Below are 19,991 nucleotides of genomic sequence, written 5' to 3' on the forward strand. Positions count from 1 at the left end.
GCAAAAAGAATTGTGAAAAACACAATTATTATTTTCTTCTGATATATAGGATTTGTCTCGGTGATTTTTCTTGTTAGTTTTTTGGTACAATTAATTTTCCTAGGATGGATTCTATTCTCATAAGGCCTGGAAACAGTGGAGGGAAAATCATCGGAATTCTCTCGCTAAAGCTTTTCTCGCTAATTTGTAAGTTAAATTGATTATGATTGTCAGTAACTTCTTGGAGCATGAAATCATCTTTCCCTTTTATAAATTTCAGTCTCTTGAATCTCCCGGTTAAAATATCATCAAATGGTTTCATGAGGACAACACATGTTCTAATATTTCAACGGTTATGTATCTCATTATATTGGTTTGTCTTTGGTCAACTTTTGTGTTCTAATATTTCAACGGTTATGTTCTTCAGTCAAGTATTGTGTTCTTTGGTTTATATGTTATTGTTACTAACCGTACTCTCTAAACGTTGCAAGGCCAAGATGTATGGTGCATGCAACATGATAAAGATCATGCCATAGTTTCACAGAACAACACGACGCTTCCGTAATACATTTGGGAAACGAGGAGACACAACTTTCTAGCCCGCTTATAGATAGAGATCGATAAATTCCCATTCCAGATCCATTACCGAATTTGTGATGCCATATGAGTGTGTAAAATATAATATTTGTAAAGTATTATAATAGTGTATTATAAGATATCTTTGAATTTTTAACTTGTGGTTGCAAGATGTTTTAGTTTACGTTTAATTCTAAGTTTCCATCTGCGTTTAAAATTTGGATCGTATATAATTTCGACTTCTTTACACAAAAAGAAAACGTTATGTAGATAGAAACAGAGACATTGACTAATGATGATTCTTATTGATTTATTTACTTGGTCATGTGAAGAGCGAGGACATAACCGCTGAGATTTGGGTGCACAACGTCTCGCTGCAACCATTTACACAAGAAGAGGCCTAACATGACGAGGAAAGGGTCCGTGAGGATCATAGCCGTAAGCAGTGCTGTTGAGCCAATACCAAACACAACAATCTCCATCCTACAGAACAGAATAGGGATCTCATTCGGGTGTGCGGTAGAAGGTAACATACTTGAAGACAAGCATTCCAAAACTGGTTCACTAAGAGATTAACCATGGCAGCTTTCGGAAAGACAATGAAATGGTGCATCACAGAAGTTGTAAGGGGAAAAGAGGATTACTCAACCGTTTAGCGTGGTAAGAATGTATCTTTTTATAATAAATTTTATAGGTTTTGAAAAATTTATAATTTTGTCTAAGATGTGTTTTTCATTTTAAAAACTGCATAGTATCTTAAAGGATTCTCAAAATGTCTGATGTCATATATTTTAAAAAAAAACTTGTATAAGTTTTTAATTAGTAATTGTTTAGTTTATTTTTATATCTATTTTATATGTATTTAAAGAATAAATATCCAAAAATATTTGTATAATTTAAATTTTGGATTATACAAGCAAAATAATTTTGTAACACATATATTTATCCAAAAGCAAATATATAGAATGTGACGTATTTTTTTACAAAATGAGTTTCCGTGCGACATCGCACGGGTTCCTTGCCTAGTAGTTATAATAAAGAAATAAATAAATATATATAAAGAAATATTGAGAAACAAGTATTACCAATGACTTTCTTAGGGTTTGGAAAGATTATGGACTAAGAATTCAAACTTCTTTTTTTTTTGAAAAAAGGGCCAAGAATCCAAACTTTCGTCGACAAAACAGAGTACCAAGGGGCACATCACAATGTCAAGGCAAATTAAATTGGCCTTTCTCATCTACTAAATAAATAGTTTATTAAATAAACTTTATTGGGTCACTAAATGAACTCCAAATCATTAAAACAATATCGAAGTATCTAACTTTCAATCTCAAGTGCTGCTGCTAGATACAAAAGCCACTTAATAGACACCCAAAACAATTCGACCCCTTTTACATATGCTTTTATTTAATTAAAATTTATCTTTCTTGACCTATAATATAAGAGCAACTCCAATGATAGTTTCCCCATTGTTTTAAAAACTTTCGGTTAAATTTTCTGTAATACTAAAATATTTATAATTAAATACTATTATTTATATCTATATATACATATATGTATTTTTAAAATTTCAAGAGAAAAAATCCCATTGAACATGCTCTAAGCTTCTATAGTGATATCTAGATTAACTTTTAATAAAGTCAAAGGACAAACTGCAATCATAACCTCACAAAATAGTAAAAAATAATCTCTAGAGCCTTATATATACTTCTTCCATGTTGTTAAAACCTTGAGATTAAGACAGAGTATCAGTATTGGGCGTCTTTATGGGCGTCCTTATTAATTTTGGCCCAAAAAAGAAAACGTAAAAGGGAGTAATTTGTTAAGGATTGTGTCCGAAAGTCCCAGAATAAGAAGTTTGTGGGCTCGTCATGGGCTCGCCCTTCGTCAGACGTGGAGAAATAACAATATAAAACTCTAAGGACCACCAAATAAGTCCCATTGATAATCATGCTCTTATATATACTTCTTCCATGTTGTTAAAACCTTGAGATTAAGACAACTAATAATCTGTATACTACTTTGTTATATAGATAATAAGGATTATATGTATATAGTTTACCTTATTTCCTCTTCTGGTTTGATTTGTGGGATGCTGCTGAATATTTTACTGACGCGCGAGCGAGATAGTGCAATTGAAACTATTGGGACCTGCCAAAAGGAAATATAAGAAAGCGTTCTTATTGCAACACACAAAAAGACAAAGAAAAGGCAGCATTAGTGGGGGTGTTGCATCAGTCGCCTATTAACGCGCGATCATTTCCTTTTTTATATATTCGCTAATGGCTTGATGGCATCATAAAACAAGAGACCCCACATTATCATCAGCATCATCGCCTATTGACGATCATTTCCTTTATAAATATTCTTCTCTAATGGCTTGATGGCATCATAAACCCCACATTATCTCCAACATAATATCGCTCACCATATGGACGGTAAAGATTATAAAAACAAATCATTGGAGAGTTTTAATAATGTGAGTGTTATACCGCGTAGACACAACAACAGTGTTCAAGTTGGCTTATATAAATATTGGTCAAGAGTATGCCATATAGATTCCCATAAAACAAGACTGAGAAGTAACTTTTCTATACACAGAGAGAGAAGAAAGATAGAGAACGAGAGATGAAGAATGTTCAAGCTGAATACCGTAAAGGACCGTGGACAGAACAAGAGGACATCCTCTTGGTCAACTTTGTCCACATGTTCGGAGATCGAAGATGGGATTTTGTAGCGAAAGTTTCAGGTTTGAAGGTGGAGGGAGAAACATAGGAATAGGTATAGGGCTTGTGTTTGGAAAAATGGTTGGTCTTTGCAAAGGACCTTCCATTAAAAGATATGACCTGGTTTTGGTTGTAGGTTTAAATAGAACAGGAAAGAGTTGCAGGTTAAGGTGGGTTAATTACCTACATCCTGGTCTTAAACGTGGTAAGATGACTCCTGAAGAAGAGCGTCTTGTCCTTGAGCTTCACGCCAAATGGGGAAACAGGTCAGAAAGAAATCTTCAAGAAACAGAGAAACCCTAAGAAAATATTTTCTAAAATCTTCTTTTTTTTTTGGTTGTATGAACATTGCTAATATTATTTATACGCAGGTGGTCGAAAATAGCCCGGAAATTACCGGGTCGTACCGATAATGAGATAAAGAATTATTGGAGGACTCATATGAGGAAGATAGCACAAGAGAAGAAGAGACCTATGTCGCCAACTTCATCATCTTCAAACTTCTGCTCATCATCTATGACCACCGCAACTACTCAAGACACTGGAGGATCCAAAGGGAAAATGAATCACGACGGATACTACTCTATGGATGACATATGGAGAGAGATTGATCAGTCTGGAGAAAGCATTACCAAACCGGTGAAAGACATCTACTACTCAGAGCAAAGCTGCTACTTGAACTTCCCTCCTCTGGCTTCTCCAGCATGGGAAAGCTCCTTGGAGTCTATATGGAATATGGATGCAGATGAAAGTAAGATATCTTCTTTTGCCATTGATCAGTTTCCTCTCACTTTTGAACATGGTAGATCTTCGTGGTCGTCTTTAGTCTAGGATTTGTAACACTTTAATGTTTATATGTGCAGCCTATATATATTATCAAACGACTGTTGTAATTTTCCATGACTTACATAAGCAAACACCACCCACTGTACTAATATCATGTGTAGTCATCATCATCATCATCCTATGTCGTTTCCTTCATATATGTTAGTTTGTAGAGTGCGTGAAAAAAATCATATACATCTCTTATTCTTACAGAGATGCCTTTGTATTGGATACTAATGTATAATACAAGTCAGGACTCTATTTCCAAAATGAACACTTTGAAGTTTTTTTGTGAAAGTTTGTATATAAATTAATGTTGATCCTTCAAAGAGATGTGAGTATCCATTATTAAAAGTTTAAAACCCTGAAGAGTGAAGGAAGAGAAATGGAACCAAGCAAGTAGCAACATGACAGAACAAAGCATATTCATCTACTAAACAATCCAAGATAATAGGTTTGACTTGTAAAGCTTAAGCCAACTTTGTGAAAAAAGAATGTATTCTTCTGCGTTATCATCTTATTGCTAAAATCGAGTATGTTCTTTTTATCTGTTTGAGAAATTGCACCATGATAATAATAAAAAAGACCAGTTCCCACTCTAGTCCTTATGGTAAGATATCCTTCTTTATTTCTTTATTATATGAGCAATTCAAGAGACTAAAGCTTCAACTTTTCCTTAAAAATATTTAAAAGTTCAATTAAATAAAAAACCAAACAGAAGAAAAAGATGGCTGCTTAAAAGCATGCAAGCAGCTATTTATCAATTAAAAACTGGAGAAGGGAGCATAATTGATAATTAAAGTTTTCTGAATCTTTCCATAGGCATATGATTAGTTTGCCTGATTTGCAGAAAACAATTAGAGCAGATAATCTTTCCTAATCTGATTTTACCTGCCCCACTAAGAAGAAGAAAGAACAAATGGATGGGGGATAGATTAAGATCCGCATGCAGAGTAATAATCCGACTAATTAAAGTCTTAATCATACCACAAATCAGTCGATAAAATATTATAAGCAAACACCCAATAAAACTACCCCTTTCCACCCAAAGTAATGGGAAGAGTATGTAAAAAAAAAAAAAAGGCAAGTTGATATCCAAGCATATCTCAAAATCACGAGGAGATTATCAAAATATCATTATTAATTAAATTCCCAATTCCACTTCCAAGAAACGAAAAGAGCCAAATTACAAGCAACAAGGATTTGCGTTTGTTTGTGCGTCTCTCTCTCACTATAAGAAGGATGTTTAAGTTAATTTTATATAGTATAGGGTTATACAGAAACTAAAAACTAATTCAGGGGTGCGTAAGTGTAAAATATGAAAATATTCAATTTAACTGAAACTAATTAGCTGAAACATTAACCAACGTAACGGTACGAGTGAGTGACTCAGGGCCACGCATTCATGTGACGTCACTCCAAATCTCTCTTAACCCGCCGTCAAGTCAAAATGCTATCCACACACACTATTCGAGCCTCCGCCGGATTACGAATCGAAGATGTCGTCGTCGCCGTTCGTGAAGTCTTATCTCTTCGCTTACAACTTTCTCCAAGCTTCGTCATGGTATCTCTCTCTCTCTCTCTTCGTTTTCACTGACTCTCCTTCTTTCGCTCGTTTATTCATGAGATTTTTTGTGTTCTTCGAGCAGGACGATTTCGCTTCTGAGTATCGTTAGCAGCGTTTTATCGAGCAAGACGATCAATGGCGGCGCTTACTCTGCCGCCGGATATTTGATAAGTGAGAGATCCCTCTGTCTCGCTTTAAGCTTTTGATCGGTGAGAATGATCTGTGTTTTGGATTCGGTTCAGGTGTGATACAAGCTGCTGCAGTTCTTGAAGTTCTTCACGGAGCTATAGGTAACACTCTTTTGATTGGAGTGAATGAGTTATGAACTGATTGATTGATTCTATTCGAAATTTTAAAAGGAATTGTACCGAGTGGATTCTTATCTCCGCTGATGCAATGGAGTGGAAGAACACACTTCATTTTGGCTATTGTTGGACAGATCAATGAGGTTTTTACTCTTGGAAGCGCTTTACTCGTAAGCTGAGAAGATGTTTCAGAAAAGCTAGCAGTGTGATTCTGTTTTTATGTTCATCTTTTTCAGGTCCAGGATTCGCCGTGGCTGGCAATAACTCTTGTAGCTTGGTGTATCGGCGAGGTGAGTTTGATTGATCTTCACTTCTCTATCAGTCTTTTACTTACGATAAGGGCGGATAAATACTAGTGACAGTTGAAACGGACCATTAGCAGCGGTTAGAGTAGACTGGGAGAATTTTTAGGAGAATGGAGCCCTGTCTAGGTGGAACTTTATATATAACTAGTTGTATTGTCTATTACTCTTATGTGTAAGCTGAGTGATTGATTTGGATGCAGATGATTAGATATCCTCACTATGCTTTAACTTGCCTTGGTAGATGTCCCTATTGGCTAACCTATCTCAGGTACTACACCAAGCTTTATATCATTGTTTTTTTTTAATCTGAAACAGATTCTTTTTCGAGTTGAACGGATTATGTAATGTGTTTTTACCATCCAGGTATACAGGATTCATCATCATCTATCCAACGGGACTAGCGGGTGAATGTGAGTGCTTTGAAAAGTATAATATGTAATTCCTCTGAAGCTAGATTTCTTCATTCGTTTCTTCTTGTTGACTTTGACCAATGTTTATGCAGTGTTGATCATGTACAAAGCGCTTCCACATGTTAAAGAAAGGAACCTTTATGCAAATTTCTTCTCTGTTTTCCCTTTCAGTTACTACCAATTCCTTTGGGTATGTTCATCGCTTCCTTCTTCTCCAACAACAATACCCTTTTGTCTTGACTATCGCTTAAGTATTAATGAAGCTGTGCACGTTATGTTTTAAGCAGCGTTTTGTAGACTCTGTTTCAGAAAACGTCTATTTTCTTGAATCTTCATGGCCTTCTGTTTTTGATCTGCTTATGGCATTTTTATTCAGGCTGTCCTCTTGGTCTACCCGTTCCTTTGGTTGAAGCTTTATCTCCAGTTGTTCAAACAACGAAAATCTAAGCTTGGAAAAGCAGAGAAGCATCACGGCAAGAGAAAGAAAATGTGAAAGTCCCTTAAATCATCTCCTCAGATATGTCTATCTTTATCCTTGTTTATGTTATCGCTCTATGTGCCTTTAATTTTTGTTTTTTCCTTCTTTTTTTAAAAAAGTTTAAATAATTTAATGGATTATCATGGCCATATTATCAATTTGCTCTATTATTCATAATCATAGTTAGAGAGGAAAATGAATCTCCTGATAGCTTTCATGTTTCAAGAAGCAAATAATTGTTACTGAGAAGACACAAAGTAGTTTAGATATATCACTACATCGTAGAGAAGCTTCTTGAGGCGGAGGAGTCGATGGCTGTGGTGGTTTTGGAGTTTTTGGAGTGCGACGGAGACAGATTGATGAGGCTGGCGAGGAATGAGTTTGGGAACTTCGTGGTGTTCAAGGCAATCAGAGTCACGCAAGAGATGTCTAGGGTTGATCCGTTTTGGGGTTTGGTGCATAAACTCATGCCTTTTCTCCACCTCTTGCGTAGATCTCACGGGATCAACATTGTGAACATCTTACTTATCAAAAATAACATTGCAAACATCTTGGAGTCGACTATTTAAGTTACCTAGCTGACCAGAATAGTTGCGTGTGCGTGTCTCTTTGTCTCTGTCTAGTTATACATTGCTCAAAGTGTTCGAATTTTGGTATGTAGGGTTCGATTTTATGTTAACTTATATCTTGTAAGAAAGTGTTGTTGAAGAAGAGTTTGAAAAACATGAAATGTTCATTTGTTTCTTTGTTTAAGCTAGCTACATTGCTCAAATTGTTCAGATTATATGTTTAAGGTTCGATTGAATGGTATTTACTGATTCTTTTTTTTTGTATAAAAAAGGCTTGCTGGAGAAGAGTTGCAAACTGAAAAAACACTCTCATCTAAAATTTTCTTTAAAATTAATAGTAGTACACGTAAACATCTTTCTATTATAATGTGTTACATGTTAATTATAATAGAAAGATGTTTATGTGTACTACTATTAATTTACAAACTTACAAAAAGATATGTAACGATTTTCTTTAAAATTAATAGTAGTACATGTAAACATCTTACCAATTTTCATAACATCGATCATCTACATGCATAGTATCTCCATGCACACCGTAGATCTTTTTTTTTAAAAAAGGCTTTGCACAGCTAGATCTTCATCTAGTGTATTAACACATGCTCCGTAATTTTCCCTCTTACTAGAGTATAAAGGAACATATGAGACATCTCGTAGCCTCATTTTGAACTCTTACTTCAATCAGGATAAACATATGCCTTGATAAATAGCTTTACTAAGGTTCTTAAAGCTTGAAGCATGTGATAAAGCCCAAAAGTCCGAATAAATTAACAAGTCTTCATTTTCAGTCTAACTAAATAAGACCACACAAACAAACTAATTAATTATCTTTATTTTCCTTCTATCCAAATTTTATAGAGCAACATATGTCTTTCTCTGCTACAGGTTTGATTACCAGTCAACTACTCGTGTACCTCATGGAATGTGTTCGCAATTAATATCGAAAAAGTGCTCAAACTTTAAATTTTGCAAGAACATTAAATAGAAATTTTCGAGAGAAAGCTAGTCAAGATTTCAAACCCTTGGACCGACTTTAATGATAAGAGTTGTTATCACGAAAGGTTCTTATTTATTGGCCGGAACCAACAATGAACATAACTTAAATTGTGTCAAAATGTAAATCATCTTAGACTGGATGACAATCATCATCATTAACAAAAGCACTAAAGTTTTGTGTGAGATCTAATTATCGAACCAAAATATCCTACGACTGCTGAATGATCAAATCATACTATTTTAGTATATTAAGTCGTTAAATTATCATTTTTCTTATATGCTGTAAGTTTGATTTCAAACAGACGTTTTATGTTTGCATAATTTGTTTTCAAGATGTTTGAAATTTTTATAGATGTTTGTTCACTCATATAGACAGTAGATGAAATCGCTCTAATAGTCAAGCAAATATGGTTGGAGCTGAACCATCCGACAGCAAACATGGTTGCGTTAGAAAGCAAACTGTGCCAACTGTCGTGGACCACAACCATTCTAAAAATGGAACGAATTAATCGTTCGGAGGGTCGAGATAATATGTTTTGTGAGAAGCATTTGAAGATAAGTTTAAACTGATTGGATTTGATAGTCAAAGCATTTAGTATCCATAAGTCGAATTTTTAGACGAATCATTCAAAAGTGAAGACACGTGTAATATAGTTTTTAATTTACGGTCCAAGTCATGAAAGATGATAATTGTCTATATATGACTTGTATCTGTTGCTATGTGCCGTCCTAGAAAATACCAACATCACGAGTTCCATAAGGTTTGATAGGCCAACTAAAAACAATATTGCAAGTTGATAATATATAGCTCATAGAAAAACTGTAAACATTACTAATCTAGTTTATTTGATGGGGTTTGTATATAGATTAGTATTTAAAAGTCTTAATGTCTCTTCTCTTTGTCATTATATGGTATGTGTTTTATTCATTTATCTAAAATTTGTATAGATATATTCGATTTTTTTACTTGTTGGTTAAGTTCATTACAACTTTCTCAAGTCTTTTTATTTGTCGAATACTAGTGTTACAGTAGTGTATATGGGTTTTTTCTTACCAGTAAATGGCTTTGTATTAAAGTATCATTAATTCTTCGTTAAGAAAATATCAATTATAACAAGAGTTTAAGTTTACATGTTTATATGTTATATATATATGATTTAAGAAGATCGTTAACGTCAAAAGCAAACTGTGAGCCGTGTAGAAGTTTATAATATTTGAAGTGGAGGTGCCGGCAAAAAAAAAAAGTGGAGGTACACCTATCAAATAAAAATAAATATTCCTTTTTGAAGTGGAGCATTTTGCAATTCCTTAAAAACATGAAAAATAATACCACGAAGCTCGATAAGAATGTTTTGTATAATAGTGGTTTTGAGTATTATGTGCGTAAAGAATATTTGCATAACAATGAAATTGAGTGTACGATCGACATTAAAGCTAGCTAACGTAAGGACTAAAGACATATTACAAGTAAAGAGTCTACAAGTAAATACGTACACTCATGGTAGGAAAAAAGAAAACTGTCCCATTAGATATCAAATATATTTCTTGGGCAGTCCACAAGCCAATCTAGTACAAGTATTTTATCAAGTTTGCATACAAACAAAAATGCATATATCACAAAAATATAATACGGCCTAAACTGGACCTGTCTGAATTTACATATCTTTTTGTTAGTTTGTGCACGAGAATCCGCTGCATTGCAATTATTGGGTAACTAGGTGTCTTGCCCGCATATGCGGGCTTAATCGTTTAACAAATATTTATTAGTTTATTTTTTATTAATTCAAAAACCATCATAATAACTTATTATTTATGTTTTCAAAAAAATTAAATCAAACATATATATATATATATGACAATAATCTAATTAAATATATATGTTTAATTAAAATTTATTAAAGATAACATTGACTTTAACCACTGAATTTATTATAATTGTTTTATAGTTTATTTTTAAATTTTATAATTGAAAAATATGTTTTAAGATAACAACACAATATATAAGACTTATCTTATTTTAAAAAAAGTTAATATTATTAATAAAAATTCGTTTTTGGTTATATAATTAATTATATATAAAATTCATTAAGGGTATTATAGATATTAACCGCTCTAACTTTTAACGTGAGAGCTCGATTCCAAAAATTTACTTCGCAAATAATAGTATAATTAATTAAATTTTATTAAAGATAACATTGACTTTGACCACTGAATTTATTATAATTGTTTTATAGTTTATTTTTAAATTTTATAATTGAAAAATATGTTTTAAGATAACAACACAATATATAAGAATTATCTTATTTTCCAAAAAGTTAATATTATTAATTAAAATTCGTTTTTGATTATATAATTAATTATTTAGAAAATTCATTAAGGGTATTATAGATATTAACCGCTCTAACTTTTAACGTGAGAGCTCGATTCCAAAAATTTACTTCGCAAATAATAGTATAGATTAAATGGATAAATGTTTACGTAATTAGGAATGAATAAGTTAATCAATATCTATTCTATTAAAATAAAGTCAAAATTTTTATCTACAATTTTTAGTAGGACTATTTCATTAATAATTAATGTTCTAAATTCTAACAAATATTTCTTCCATCGTTTTAGGTATTCATCTAAATATCTTATATTATATGAATTTAAATACTATACTAATATCTCTATTAACGAAACCATATTTTCTAAAAAGGATATCCTATTCTCAGATTCAAAGAACACATATATTATTAATGAAATAGTCCTACTAAAACTTGTAATAATAACAAACAAACAAACTATATTTCCTAAAAATATACAAAATTTAATCAAACCTAATATACCACTAATAGTCCTACTAAAACTTGTAATAATAACAAACAAACCATATTTCCTAAAAATATACAAAATTTAAACAAACCTAATATACCACTAATAAAAAATGTTTCTTCCATTATTTTAGGTATTCATTTAAATATCTTATATTTTCTGAATTTAAATACCATACTAATAACAAACAAACCATATTTCCTACAAAAGACATCTTATACTGTGTGTCTTTGACTATGGTTCTCTTTTTATAGTCTTAATTAATACTCATCTACATATAGTCTGTGTCAAAAATTCTACAATAATTAGAAGAGTCTGGGACCCTAGACCATTTAGTAAAGATTTCAAAAGTTCAGAAGTCTAAATTTATTTTTTTACAAATTTGGGAACTTAAAAATTCAAAAATTTTGGGAGCTTAAAACAAATTTGGGAGCGCCACCAATGCCCCCTGCTTTTAGTGGTACGTATGCTTATTTGAATAGATTGTTCAAAAAAAAAATGCTTATTTGAATAGGTAAAATGCAAATTAGTAGCTTTAAGAAATGAGTTTATATGCAAATGCAAGTAGTTTGGTGTAAATAAAATCAAGGTCTTTCGTTTTCAAGTATCTGAATTAAATCAAAGTTCAACCATCCACTTTACAATTTATTTGTTGTCTTTTTCTCTGACCTACATGGGTCAATGACTTTTTGAAGGATATTCCATAGAAAAGAAAACCAAGCAATGCACTGATATTTTACATTGATTACATTCTGTATACTATATATAGGGTTAAAGAAACCCACCAGAAGGGATCATTTTATTCTTGAGTCCTTAATAGAGTATAACAAAACACAGACACTCATCAATGGATGACTTTTATTCTTCTATCTGGCTTCATCAAGAGGTATCATCATCACATTTTTTTTTCTTGGTATGTAGCAGTTTTCTTTGTTTATATAAATATTAATTGTTGTTCACCTTTTTTGAGATGCAGAGCCTTGATGAGATGAGGCAGAATCTGCAGAACACTCTGTTCGAGCTAGAGACACTGAAAATGGAAGCTAATGAGAAATCAAGAACACATACCGAAGAAGTCAACCAGCTTCTCACTCTCCTCAAATCCACTCAACAAGAACGAGACCAAGCTAGACAACAACTATCTCAGTTTCTCACCCAAACCCAAAACTCTAATTCAAGAAGCATCACTGAGTCAAACACCTTCTCTCGTGACGGATCTTCTTCTCCTTCTTCCTCAGAACTCTCCAGCTTCCTCAACATTCATCCTCCTCAGCCGTCAATGATCCTCAACGACCCAACGGCTCATAAACAACATCAGCTCGATCCTATGGACGCTCTCGTGATGGGGAAAGCTTTTCCTGAAACGGGGAAGCTATTAAAAGCGGTGGTGGAAGCTGGACCGCTTCTTCAAACGCTTCTGGTGGCGGGACCGCTGCCAAAATGGGTAAACCCACCGCCTCAAACGCAATCGCAGCGTTTTGATTTACCTACTCTGACTACTCCATTCTCGTTTAAAAGGTCTGATGTTAGTAACAGTTCGCTAACGTGTTCTGGTTCGGTTATGAGATTTGGGCTCGGTTCGAGTTTGGTTATCGATCAAACAATGTTAACCGGTAAGAGGCAGAGATTAGAGTAGCTAATCGATCATTTTACGAGATTTATCAGAGCAGTATTGTAAGCTGGGTGATTATTTTTGTCCCTTCTTTATGATTCTAACTCCGGTTTGAACGGTTCGGTTATTATGTCAAATTTGGTTCATGGTAATAAATTTGTTTTCTGTACCAGTCACGGTTTCATTACCACTTCAATTCGATTTGAAAAATGTTCGATTTTGGTTTAAATGAGTAAATATTTATGAGAATATGAAAGAATTAATGGACTGAAAAGTGCAAAAATTGAGTATTAAATAGCAACGTTTTTTGAATAAACATTGTGACTTGTTCAGTCGAAACTGATCGTTGAACCAAAACAAGCCATTCGACAAAAGCCGGTTAAGAATTAGAAACTTCAACTAATTGTTGTTGGGCCCACTCGAAAGCAGGACCCTCCAAAAATAGGCGTATGCCACTTAGCGTGGAGAGCACACGGTATTCTTTAGTAAAAGGCGAAAGAATAGTTCGCTTTGTGCTCACCACATGGCTGCGTGAAAAGTTAGCTAAGAAGGAGATCTTTATTTATAATGCAAATTTTGCTTCTCATTTCTTCCACCTTACCGATGTGGGACTCTCGGACGAATGATCACAAAAGACGCTACTGATGGGCTTTGATGGACCATAAATACATTTGGGCTTTACATTGAATTATATGTATAAAAGAGGCCTTTCCTCTGGCAGTGTGATTAAACTGATTAACAAAATTAAAGTCTTTGTTTCTATCAAATGCTTGTGGGTCAAACCAAAGGCTGATCGATGTCAGAGATATAAATGTGACCCATCTTCTTGCGTTTGGTCTCCATGTATCTTCTGTTCTCATTGGTGATTGGTGTCACCACCGGCACACGCCCAACTACTGCCAGTCCGTACCCTTTCAGACCTGTGAACTTCGCTGGATTATTCGTCATCAGCCTCATTGTTCTCACTCCTATATCCCGAAGCATCTACATTTTGGACCATTTTTTTTCCCGAAACCAAACCTGTTAGTTTGATTCTAATTTTTTTTTCTAACTACATAACCAAACTATCTAAACCAACTAAACCAAAAAAATTTAAAACCAAAACTGAATATTTTATGGCTGACCTGAGCACCAATACCATATTCACGAGCATCAATGGCTAGACCAAGTTCAAGGTTGGCCTGAACAGTGTCGTGTCCTTCGTCTTGCAAGTTATAAGCTCTAAGCTTGTGACCAAGACCAATGCCTCTTCCTTCGTGTCCCCTAAGATACACAACCACGCCTCTTCCCTCTTTCTCGATTAGCTGCATGGCTAACTCCAATTGGTTTCCACAGTCACACCGTGCTGAACCGAATATGTCTCCGGTTAAGCACTCTGAATGCACCCGCACCAGAATATCCTGACCGTTTCCGATGTTTCCCTGGTTGGTTCAGACAGAAACAAAACAAGACTGGTCTAAGTCTTAACCAAAACTGATCAAGATTTTGATCTAAAGCAAGTGGTGTTTGATGTACCTTAACAAGTGCTATATTTTCGGCTCCATCGAGTTTTGATCGGTAGCAATAAGCTTGGAAAAGACCCCATTTGGTAGGCAAACGAGACACGGTGATTCTCTCCACTAGCTTATCTCGCTTTCTTCGATATCTACGAGTATATCATATTTATTAGAGACTTCTGTCACATCGGAAGTTGGAAATGATCATATAATATGTAAAGATAGATGGAAATCTATCTAAATTAATATGGTATCAGATCCCGATACACACAATTCAACCAAAATTATCTATCTTCTAAATACATTAACATTCTTATTCACTTACCTGATTAGATCAGTCAAGGATACAATGGGAATGTCATGTTCTGTAGCAAGCTTTTTCATATATGGTAGTGAAGCCATAGACCCATCTTCTTGATCAAGAATAGCTGAAAGAACTGATACTGGACGTAAACCAGCTAATATCATTAGATCTACCGAAGCTTCAGTGTGACCGGCTCTCCTCAAAACTCCACCCTCTCTGTACTTGAGAGGGAACACATGACCTGGTCTCCTGAAATCATCTGGTTTAGCTTCAAGAGAGGCAAGTGTAAGAACCGTCATGGCCCTGTCTGAAGCTGAGACTCCTGTTGACGTTCCTGATTTTGCATCCTGTAACCAACAAGAATATAAGAGCTGAAACACTTTTGAGAATCAATGATTCTGAATCATATCATATTTGTTTTTTGCAAAACTGGCCCGGGTCCGGACACAGTTAAAAAATGAAACATTGGACTTTAATTTGCCCCTAAATTTTTTTAAAGTTATATACATAGAGAACTTTCAAACTGTGGAAAAAAATAGTAAAGTTCTTAATAAACTATACCACGGTGATGGTGAAAGTTGGTGCAGAGGAATCTTCATCTTCCATTTCAGGTGACATGAGTGTAAGGTTTAATCTTTCAAGGTCTTGTTGCTTCATCCCAACTGAAACAATACCAGAACCATTCTTGATCAGAAAGGCTATGTCTTTTGGACTCGTTAGAGTTGCCGACATGATCAGGTTTCCTTCAACATCCCCGTTCTCATCGTCAACAACGATCACAAACTGATAAGAAAGAAAGAAAGAAACGTGGTAAGACCGAGTCTACACAACTTATAAACCAATGGGGTCTTCAAGAACAAACCTTCCCTTGGCGTAGAGATTGAAGAGCGAGTTCGATAGAGGAGTAGCCTTGAGTAGGACAATCTGGATCACCTTCTGCGTCACTCACGAAGAAATCAACAGTCTCAGGCGTGAGTTCCGCGTCAACATGATCAAAGAAAGAACCATCTGTTCCTTTGAGAGGACTTTCATTGCTATTAGTGTTCCCAATAGCCTTGGCCTCCCAAGATAAAGTATTAACTAATCTCCAGCAAGTAGTACTAGTAGCTGCAAACCTAGGCGACCTGTACAAGTAAGAGAGCCAGTGTTTTCAAGGAGACAACACAAGATAAACCACATAACAAAGAGGGAGAGAGTTATCATCATTCAAACCTTGAGTTAATGAAGCTGTGTGGGAAAAGAATGCGAGGAGATAAAGCAGAATCCATCTACAGGATCGAATAACGCAGAGGATAAGGACATGAAAGTATATATATCTTTGGTACGATCGATTCGCTGCTTCACGTCTCCTCCTTTAGATTGTTTACTTGTTTTCGTAATCAAATCTACTACTTCAAGAAAAGAAAAAAAAAAAATAAAGCAGACATTTTACAAGGATGTAACAGAAACAAAATCACGACCACGAGTTTTGGATTAGGACTTATCTTCTTTCTTTGTGTTTTGACATAACAACACATCATCATCGTACTGACAAGAGTCAAGTTCCTCATGGGCCACACGTTAGTTTAAAAACTTAAATACATTTTTTTGGGGTCTAAACAAAAAAAGAAATATTTCTTTAAACAGAAACCCTCTAGTTCGCCTGGAAGGTCTTCTTGACCTTTTTTTTTACTCAAATGCTGACGTGGCGGATCCTTACAAAACCCAACGAACTGTACTTTAGAGAGGAGAGAAGGACGGTGGAGCAAAACCGGATCTAGTCGGAGATTCGCCGGAGAATTTTTTCAGAGGTAGAGACATAAGTTTCTCCGATCTCACTAGATCGGTCGTTGCATTGTATCCGTTCCACGTGTAAGTTTGAAATCTCTGAGCTTCGCACGCCTTTGTATTATGTGAGTCGTGTTTGGTTAAATGTGAGCTAGGTTTCATGTTCTTCAGGAATAAGTGAGGTTATTGAGAGGTGGTGGATGGAACATGGCTGAGCCGGAGACAGTAAATGGAGTGAAGGAGAACAAGTTATGGAAAGGTGTGTTCGCGGTTTCAGGGATTATGTCAACTCTTGTCATCTATGGTGTTCTTCAGGTATGTGTTGTGTTCTATGTTCTTTGGAGTCTAGTTAAAAGGTTATAACTTTCTTTTTGGGTTTTTTTTGTAGGAGAAGATAATGAGAGTTCCTTATGGATTGAACAAAGAGTTCTTTAAGTACTCTTTGTTTCTTGTTTTCTGTAATCGTCTCACTACTTCAGCTGTTTCTGCTGGTGCTTTACTGGTAAAACCACCCAACTTGTGTTTTATAATTTCTACTTAATTACCAAAGTTTGAAGAACTCTGTTTGGCTTTTTTAATTTATAGGCAAGCAAGAAAGTTTTGGATCCTGTAGCTCCGGTTTATAAGTATTGCCTTATTTCAGTGACTAACATCTTAACCACAACATGCCAATATGAGGTACAGTTTTTATCTTTGAACTTGTTGTGGCGACTTTTATAACTATTGTTTTTTGCCATATGTTGTAATGCCTCCAGGCTCTCAAGTATGTGAGCTTCCCGGTCCAAACTCTAGCTAAATGTGCCAAAATGATACCAGTTATGGTAAGTTGTTAAAATCTCTTTAGGCATTGGAGTTTAGCATCACTATTTCTTATATCTATGGCTCTGTATAGGTATGGGGAACTCTCATCATGCAGAAAAAGTACAAGGGATTTGACTACCTAGTTGCTTTCTTGGTTACCCTGGGCTGCTCTGTCTTCATTCTTTTCCCGGTAGGTCTATACCCATTTCCCAGTCGTTTTGAAAGCTTAGGTTTGTTAATAGTAACTGAGTAACCGTGAACATCAACATAAGATGTACTGATGTTTGTTTATATAAATCTGAGCTGTAGGCAGGAGATGATGTTAGTCCGTACAATAAGGGAAGGGAGAATACTGTTTGGGGTGTTTCCTTAATGGCTGGTTATCTTGGGTATGTATATCCACTTATATATATGTCACTCGTTTCACTGCTTATGTGATTAGACTGAGGCTTTGTTGTTTCTACTCTAAAGTTATGAATCATGATTGTGTATTTGGTAATGGGCTATCTAACAGGTTTGATGGCTTTACAAGCACATTCCAAGACAAACTCTTTAAAGGATATAATATGGAGATACATAACCAAATATTCTACACAACACTTTGTTCTTGTGTTCTTAGTTTCACTGGTGAGAATCTTACTTGTTGCTGCAATCTTTACTGTAAGAGTTGCAACTTCTTTTGTCAATCATACTCTTTACTTATCATTTTGTAAGAAAAAAAAAATTGTATAGGACTTACATTGCAAGGCCAGTTACTACTAGCTGTAGATTTTGTTTCTCGGCATAGAGATTGTTTAGTGGACATCGCCCTGCTTTCCACAGTAAGTTTCAGTTTCCTCTATTTTTCTACTTATTAGTCTTTACAATACCATGTTTTGTCCTTAATTAGTCTTAGGTTTATGTAATCTCAGAGGTCCACAATATGGTACTTTAGTTTGTAACCACTATGGGTTTTTAGTTCGCACTAAAGTTACCAGAGACTAATGTGCAGGTTGCAACAGCGAGCCAGTTCTTCATTTCTTACACCATTAGGACATTTGGTGCTCTAACATTTGCTGCAATCATGACGACGAGACAGGTGAATAAAAACAAACCCGATCTCAATCCTTACTAAACCGTCTTAACAGCTAACACCACATCCCTTTCTCATCTATCTTAATAAAGCTTGCAAGCATCATGCTCTCATGCATTTGGTTCTCTCATCCGCTTAGCTGGGAGCAATGTATCGGATCGGTATATCTTTTGATTCTCTTTTACATTTTATGGAATTTGAACAATTAGATCCACTAAAAGCTTAGGCACTCCAGTTACTATACGTTACACTATTGATACTTTTGACTAACCAAAGTTCATTCCATCAGGTCATTGTTTTCGGGTCTTTATACGCGAAAAACTTACTAAACAACAACAAAAGAACAGAAACGCAACCGCCGCCTCCAGAACTTCCGCAGTATGAAAAGCCTGAGGGCTCTTAAGACGCTAACCTTTTCATCAGTCGATAAAAGTATAGGTTTCATATTGTCGGACTCTGCATTTTTCATTTTTTTATTTATTTCATTTAGTTGGATCCCTTGTAGGAATATATATAATATACATAATGTGCATGTGTTTCGATGACATCTGATGTAGGCACTGAGACATCGGATTGGTTCCCAGTAGAAGACTTTTTCAACGGAAAAGATTCTAGTTAACAACTAAACATTTATGATAAGGTTCTTCTCTTACATGTGTGCTTTTAAGGTGCTGACGCCGAGGAGTATCAGTCTTACGTACATCACGTGGACCCGTTCTTAATTTCTATTCATACTTGAATACTTCAAACGAGAGAGAATCTTTAAGAAAATTTATTTATCATGTTGTAAAGGTTAATCAGTAATAAGTCAGCTGGTTAACGGTCTATAAATATTTTATTCACGTACTGAAAAATAATAATAAAATGTGTGCAATCGAATTATCTTGAAGTCAATAACTGTCTATAACGTTCATGGGTCTAACCAAATAACCTGTTGAACTTATACTCCACCAAAGACCATTTGTTTTTAGAGACATATCTTCAAATGATTTACCGTTAGTTCACTACTAACGTTAGCAAAATAATTGATATTCATAGTTTAGCAGATGTTGGCTCTGTTAGACCGAGTCCATGACCTGAAATAATGAATCTGCTATCATAAGGTTTTGATATGAATGCTGTATGTGGATATTGTCTCTTTTAAGCAGGTCTGAATCGGCATTGGTGGAAAAATGACATTTTGATGGATCCTACCCTAAACCACTTGTTTCATTTTCATATCATCTTTCCAAGAGCCATTTACTCCTATCTTGACTGATTCTTGGCATGCATCATACGGTATACATATTTTCAACCATAAACCTACTTTTACTGTTTTTCTCTACATAGTATTGGAGTTAATTTTGTCTTTAATAATGAATAATGATAACATATATAATATTATTT

The 19,991-nt window shown here is 34.8% G+C and overlaps 5 protein-coding genes and 1 non-coding gene across 11 annotated transcripts; 4 read left to right on the forward strand and 2 right to left on the reverse strand.

The window, feature by feature from the left end:
* Positions 1-1,661: 1,661 nt before the first annotated feature.
* LOC103851551 (transcription factor MYB59) lies at positions 1,662-4,379 on the forward strand. Of its 3 annotated transcripts, none has more exons than XM_009128416.3 (3): positions 1,662-3,307; positions 3,421-3,550; positions 3,656-4,379. In XM_009128416.3, exons 1-3 carry the CDS (start codon positions 3,187-3,189, stop codon positions 4,113-4,115), a joined length of 711 nt encoding a protein of 236 aa, XP_009126664.1. In that variant the 5' UTR covers positions 1,662-3,186; the 3' UTR covers positions 4,116-4,379. The 3 variants fall into 3 exon arrangements, with proteins under 3 accessions (XP_009126664.1, XP_009126665.1, XP_009126663.1); XM_009128417.3 differs by having other exon boundaries at positions 1,668-3,339; XM_009128415.3 differs by having other exon boundaries at positions 1,671-3,550.
* Positions 4,380-5,006: 627 nt separating this feature from the next.
* On the forward strand, positions 5,007-7,382 carry LOC103851552 (very-long-chain (3R)-3-hydroxyacyl-CoA dehydratase 2). The gene is made up of 9 exons (XM_009128418.3): positions 5,007-5,673; positions 5,759-5,847; positions 5,919-5,966; positions 6,036-6,124; positions 6,218-6,271; positions 6,487-6,554; positions 6,650-6,696; positions 6,789-6,886; positions 7,073-7,382. The coding sequence occupies exons 1-9, from the start codon at positions 5,609-5,611 to the stop codon at positions 7,187-7,189; spliced, it is 675 nt and encodes a 224-aa protein (XP_009126666.1). The 5' UTR covers positions 5,007-5,608; the 3' UTR covers positions 7,190-7,382.
* A 3,649-nt stretch (positions 7,383-11,031) lies between these two features.
* LOC103851553 lies at positions 11,032-13,337 on the forward strand. Its single transcript, XM_009128419.3, has 2 exons — positions 11,032-12,439; positions 12,530-13,337. The coding sequence occupies exons 1-2, from the start codon at positions 12,401-12,403 to the stop codon at positions 13,187-13,189; spliced, it is 699 nt and encodes a 232-aa protein (XP_009126667.1). The 5' UTR covers positions 11,032-12,400; the 3' UTR covers positions 13,190-13,337.
* Positions 13,338-13,576: 239 nt separating this feature from the next.
* Positions 13,577-13,694, reverse strand: LOC117132198. The gene has a single exon (XR_004455759.1). It is a non-coding gene; the product is annotated as a U5 spliceosomal RNA (small nuclear RNA).
* A 94-nt stretch (positions 13,695-13,788) lies between these two features.
* LOC103851554 (monofunctional riboflavin biosynthesis protein RIBA 3, chloroplastic) lies at positions 13,789-16,472 on the reverse strand. 2 transcript variants are annotated; one of them, XM_009128421.3, is made up of 7 exons: positions 16,178-16,463; positions 15,828-16,089; positions 15,527-15,748; positions 14,987-15,312; positions 14,681-14,810; positions 14,290-14,586; positions 13,789-14,149 (listed from the first exon to the last, which is right to left on the reverse strand). In XM_009128421.3, the coding sequence occupies exons 1-7, from the start codon at positions 16,231-16,233 to the stop codon at positions 13,943-13,945; spliced, it is 1,500 nt and encodes a 499-aa protein (XP_009126669.1). In that variant the 5' UTR covers positions 16,234-16,463; the 3' UTR covers positions 13,789-13,942. The 2 variants fall into 2 exon arrangements, with proteins under 2 accessions (XP_009126669.1, XP_018512501.1); XM_018656985.2 differs by having other exon boundaries at positions 13,948-14,185; positions 16,178-16,472.
* LOC103851555 (UDP-galactose/UDP-glucose transporter 5B) lies at positions 16,473-19,492 on the forward strand. 3 transcript variants are annotated; one of them, XM_033285055.1, is made up of 13 exons: positions 16,473-16,524; positions 16,691-16,816; positions 16,904-17,047; positions 17,121-17,234; positions 17,318-17,410; positions 17,488-17,553; positions 17,625-17,723; positions 17,843-17,922; positions 18,048-18,160; positions 18,266-18,354; positions 18,525-18,611; positions 18,698-18,766; positions 18,895-19,152. In XM_033285055.1, the coding sequence occupies exons 3-13, from the start codon at positions 16,940-16,942 to the stop codon at positions 19,006-19,008; spliced, it is 1,032 nt and encodes a 343-aa protein (XP_033140946.1). In that variant the 5' UTR covers positions 16,473-16,524; positions 16,691-16,816; positions 16,904-16,939; the 3' UTR covers positions 19,009-19,152. The 3 variants fall into 3 exon arrangements, with proteins under 3 accessions (XP_033140946.1, XP_018511866.1, XP_009126670.1); XM_018656350.2 differs by lacking the exon at positions 16,473-16,524 and adding an exon at positions 19,163-19,492 and having other exon boundaries at positions 16,581-16,816; positions 18,895-19,043; XM_009128422.3 differs by lacking the exon at positions 16,473-16,524 and adding an exon at positions 19,163-19,492 and having other exon boundaries at positions 16,581-16,816; positions 18,895-19,037.
* Positions 19,493-19,991: the final 499 nt, after the last annotated feature.

Source organism: Brassica rapa, chromosome A02 (genome assembly GCF_000309985.2).
Source record: "Brassica rapa cultivar Chiifu-401-42 chromosome A02, CAAS_Brap_v3.01, whole genome shotgun sequence".
Lineage (NCBI taxonomy): Eukaryota > Viridiplantae > Streptophyta > Magnoliopsida > Brassicales > Brassicaceae > Brassica > Brassica rapa.

Excerpts from the sequence above, each read along its gene's own strand:
- LOC103851551 (XM_009128415.3), top strand. The coding sequence starts at position 3,282 with ATGGGATTTTGTAGCGAAAGTTTCAGGTTTGAAGGTGGAGGGAGAAAC. Across the intron at positions 3,551-3,655 it reads CACGCCAAATGGGGAAACAG|GTGGTCGAAAATAGCCCGGA; the intron begins GTCAGAAAGAAA and ends ATTTATACGCAG.
- LOC103851552 (XM_009128418.3), top strand. The coding sequence starts at position 5,609 with ATGTCGTCGTCGCCGTTCGTGAAGTCTTATCTCTTCGCTTACAACTTT. Across the intron at positions 5,967-6,035 it reads AGTTCTTCACGGAGCTATAG|GAATTGTACCGAGTGGATTC; the intron begins GTAACACTCTTT and ends AAATTTTAAAAG. Across the intron at positions 6,272-6,486 it reads TAGCTTGGTGTATCGGCGAG|ATGATTAGATATCCTCACTA; the intron begins GTGAGTTTGATT and ends ATTTGGATGCAG.
- LOC103851553 (XM_009128419.3), top strand. The coding sequence starts at position 12,401 with ATGGATGACTTTTATTCTTCTATCTGGCTTCATCAAGAG. Across the intron at positions 12,440-12,529 it reads CTATCTGGCTTCATCAAGAG|AGCCTTGATGAGATGAGGCA; the intron begins GTATCATCATCA and ends TTTGAGATGCAG.
- LOC103851554 (XM_009128421.3), bottom strand. The coding sequence starts at position 16,233 with ATGGATTCTGCTTTATCTCCTCGCATTCTTTTCCCACACAGCTTCATT. Across the intron at positions 16,090-16,177 it reads CACAGCTTCATTAACTCAAG|GTCGCCTAGGTTTGCAGCTA; the intron begins GTTTGAATGATG and ends TTACTTGTACAG. Across the intron at positions 14,150-14,289 it reads AATATGGTATTGGTGCTCAG|ATGCTTCGGGATATAGGAGT; the intron begins GTCAGCCATAAA and ends TCCAAAATGTAG.
- LOC103851555 (XM_033285055.1), top strand. The coding sequence starts at position 16,940 with ATGGCTGAGCCGGAGACAGTAAATGGAGTGAAGGAGAACAAGTTATGG. Across the intron at positions 17,923-18,047 it reads TTAATGGCTGGTTATCTTGG|GTTTGATGGCTTTACAAGCA; the intron begins GTATGTATATCC and ends GCTATCTAACAG. Across the intron at positions 18,161-18,265 it reads TTGTGTTCTTAGTTTCACTG|GACTTACATTGCAAGGCCAG; the intron begins GTGAGAATCTTA and ends AAAATTGTATAG.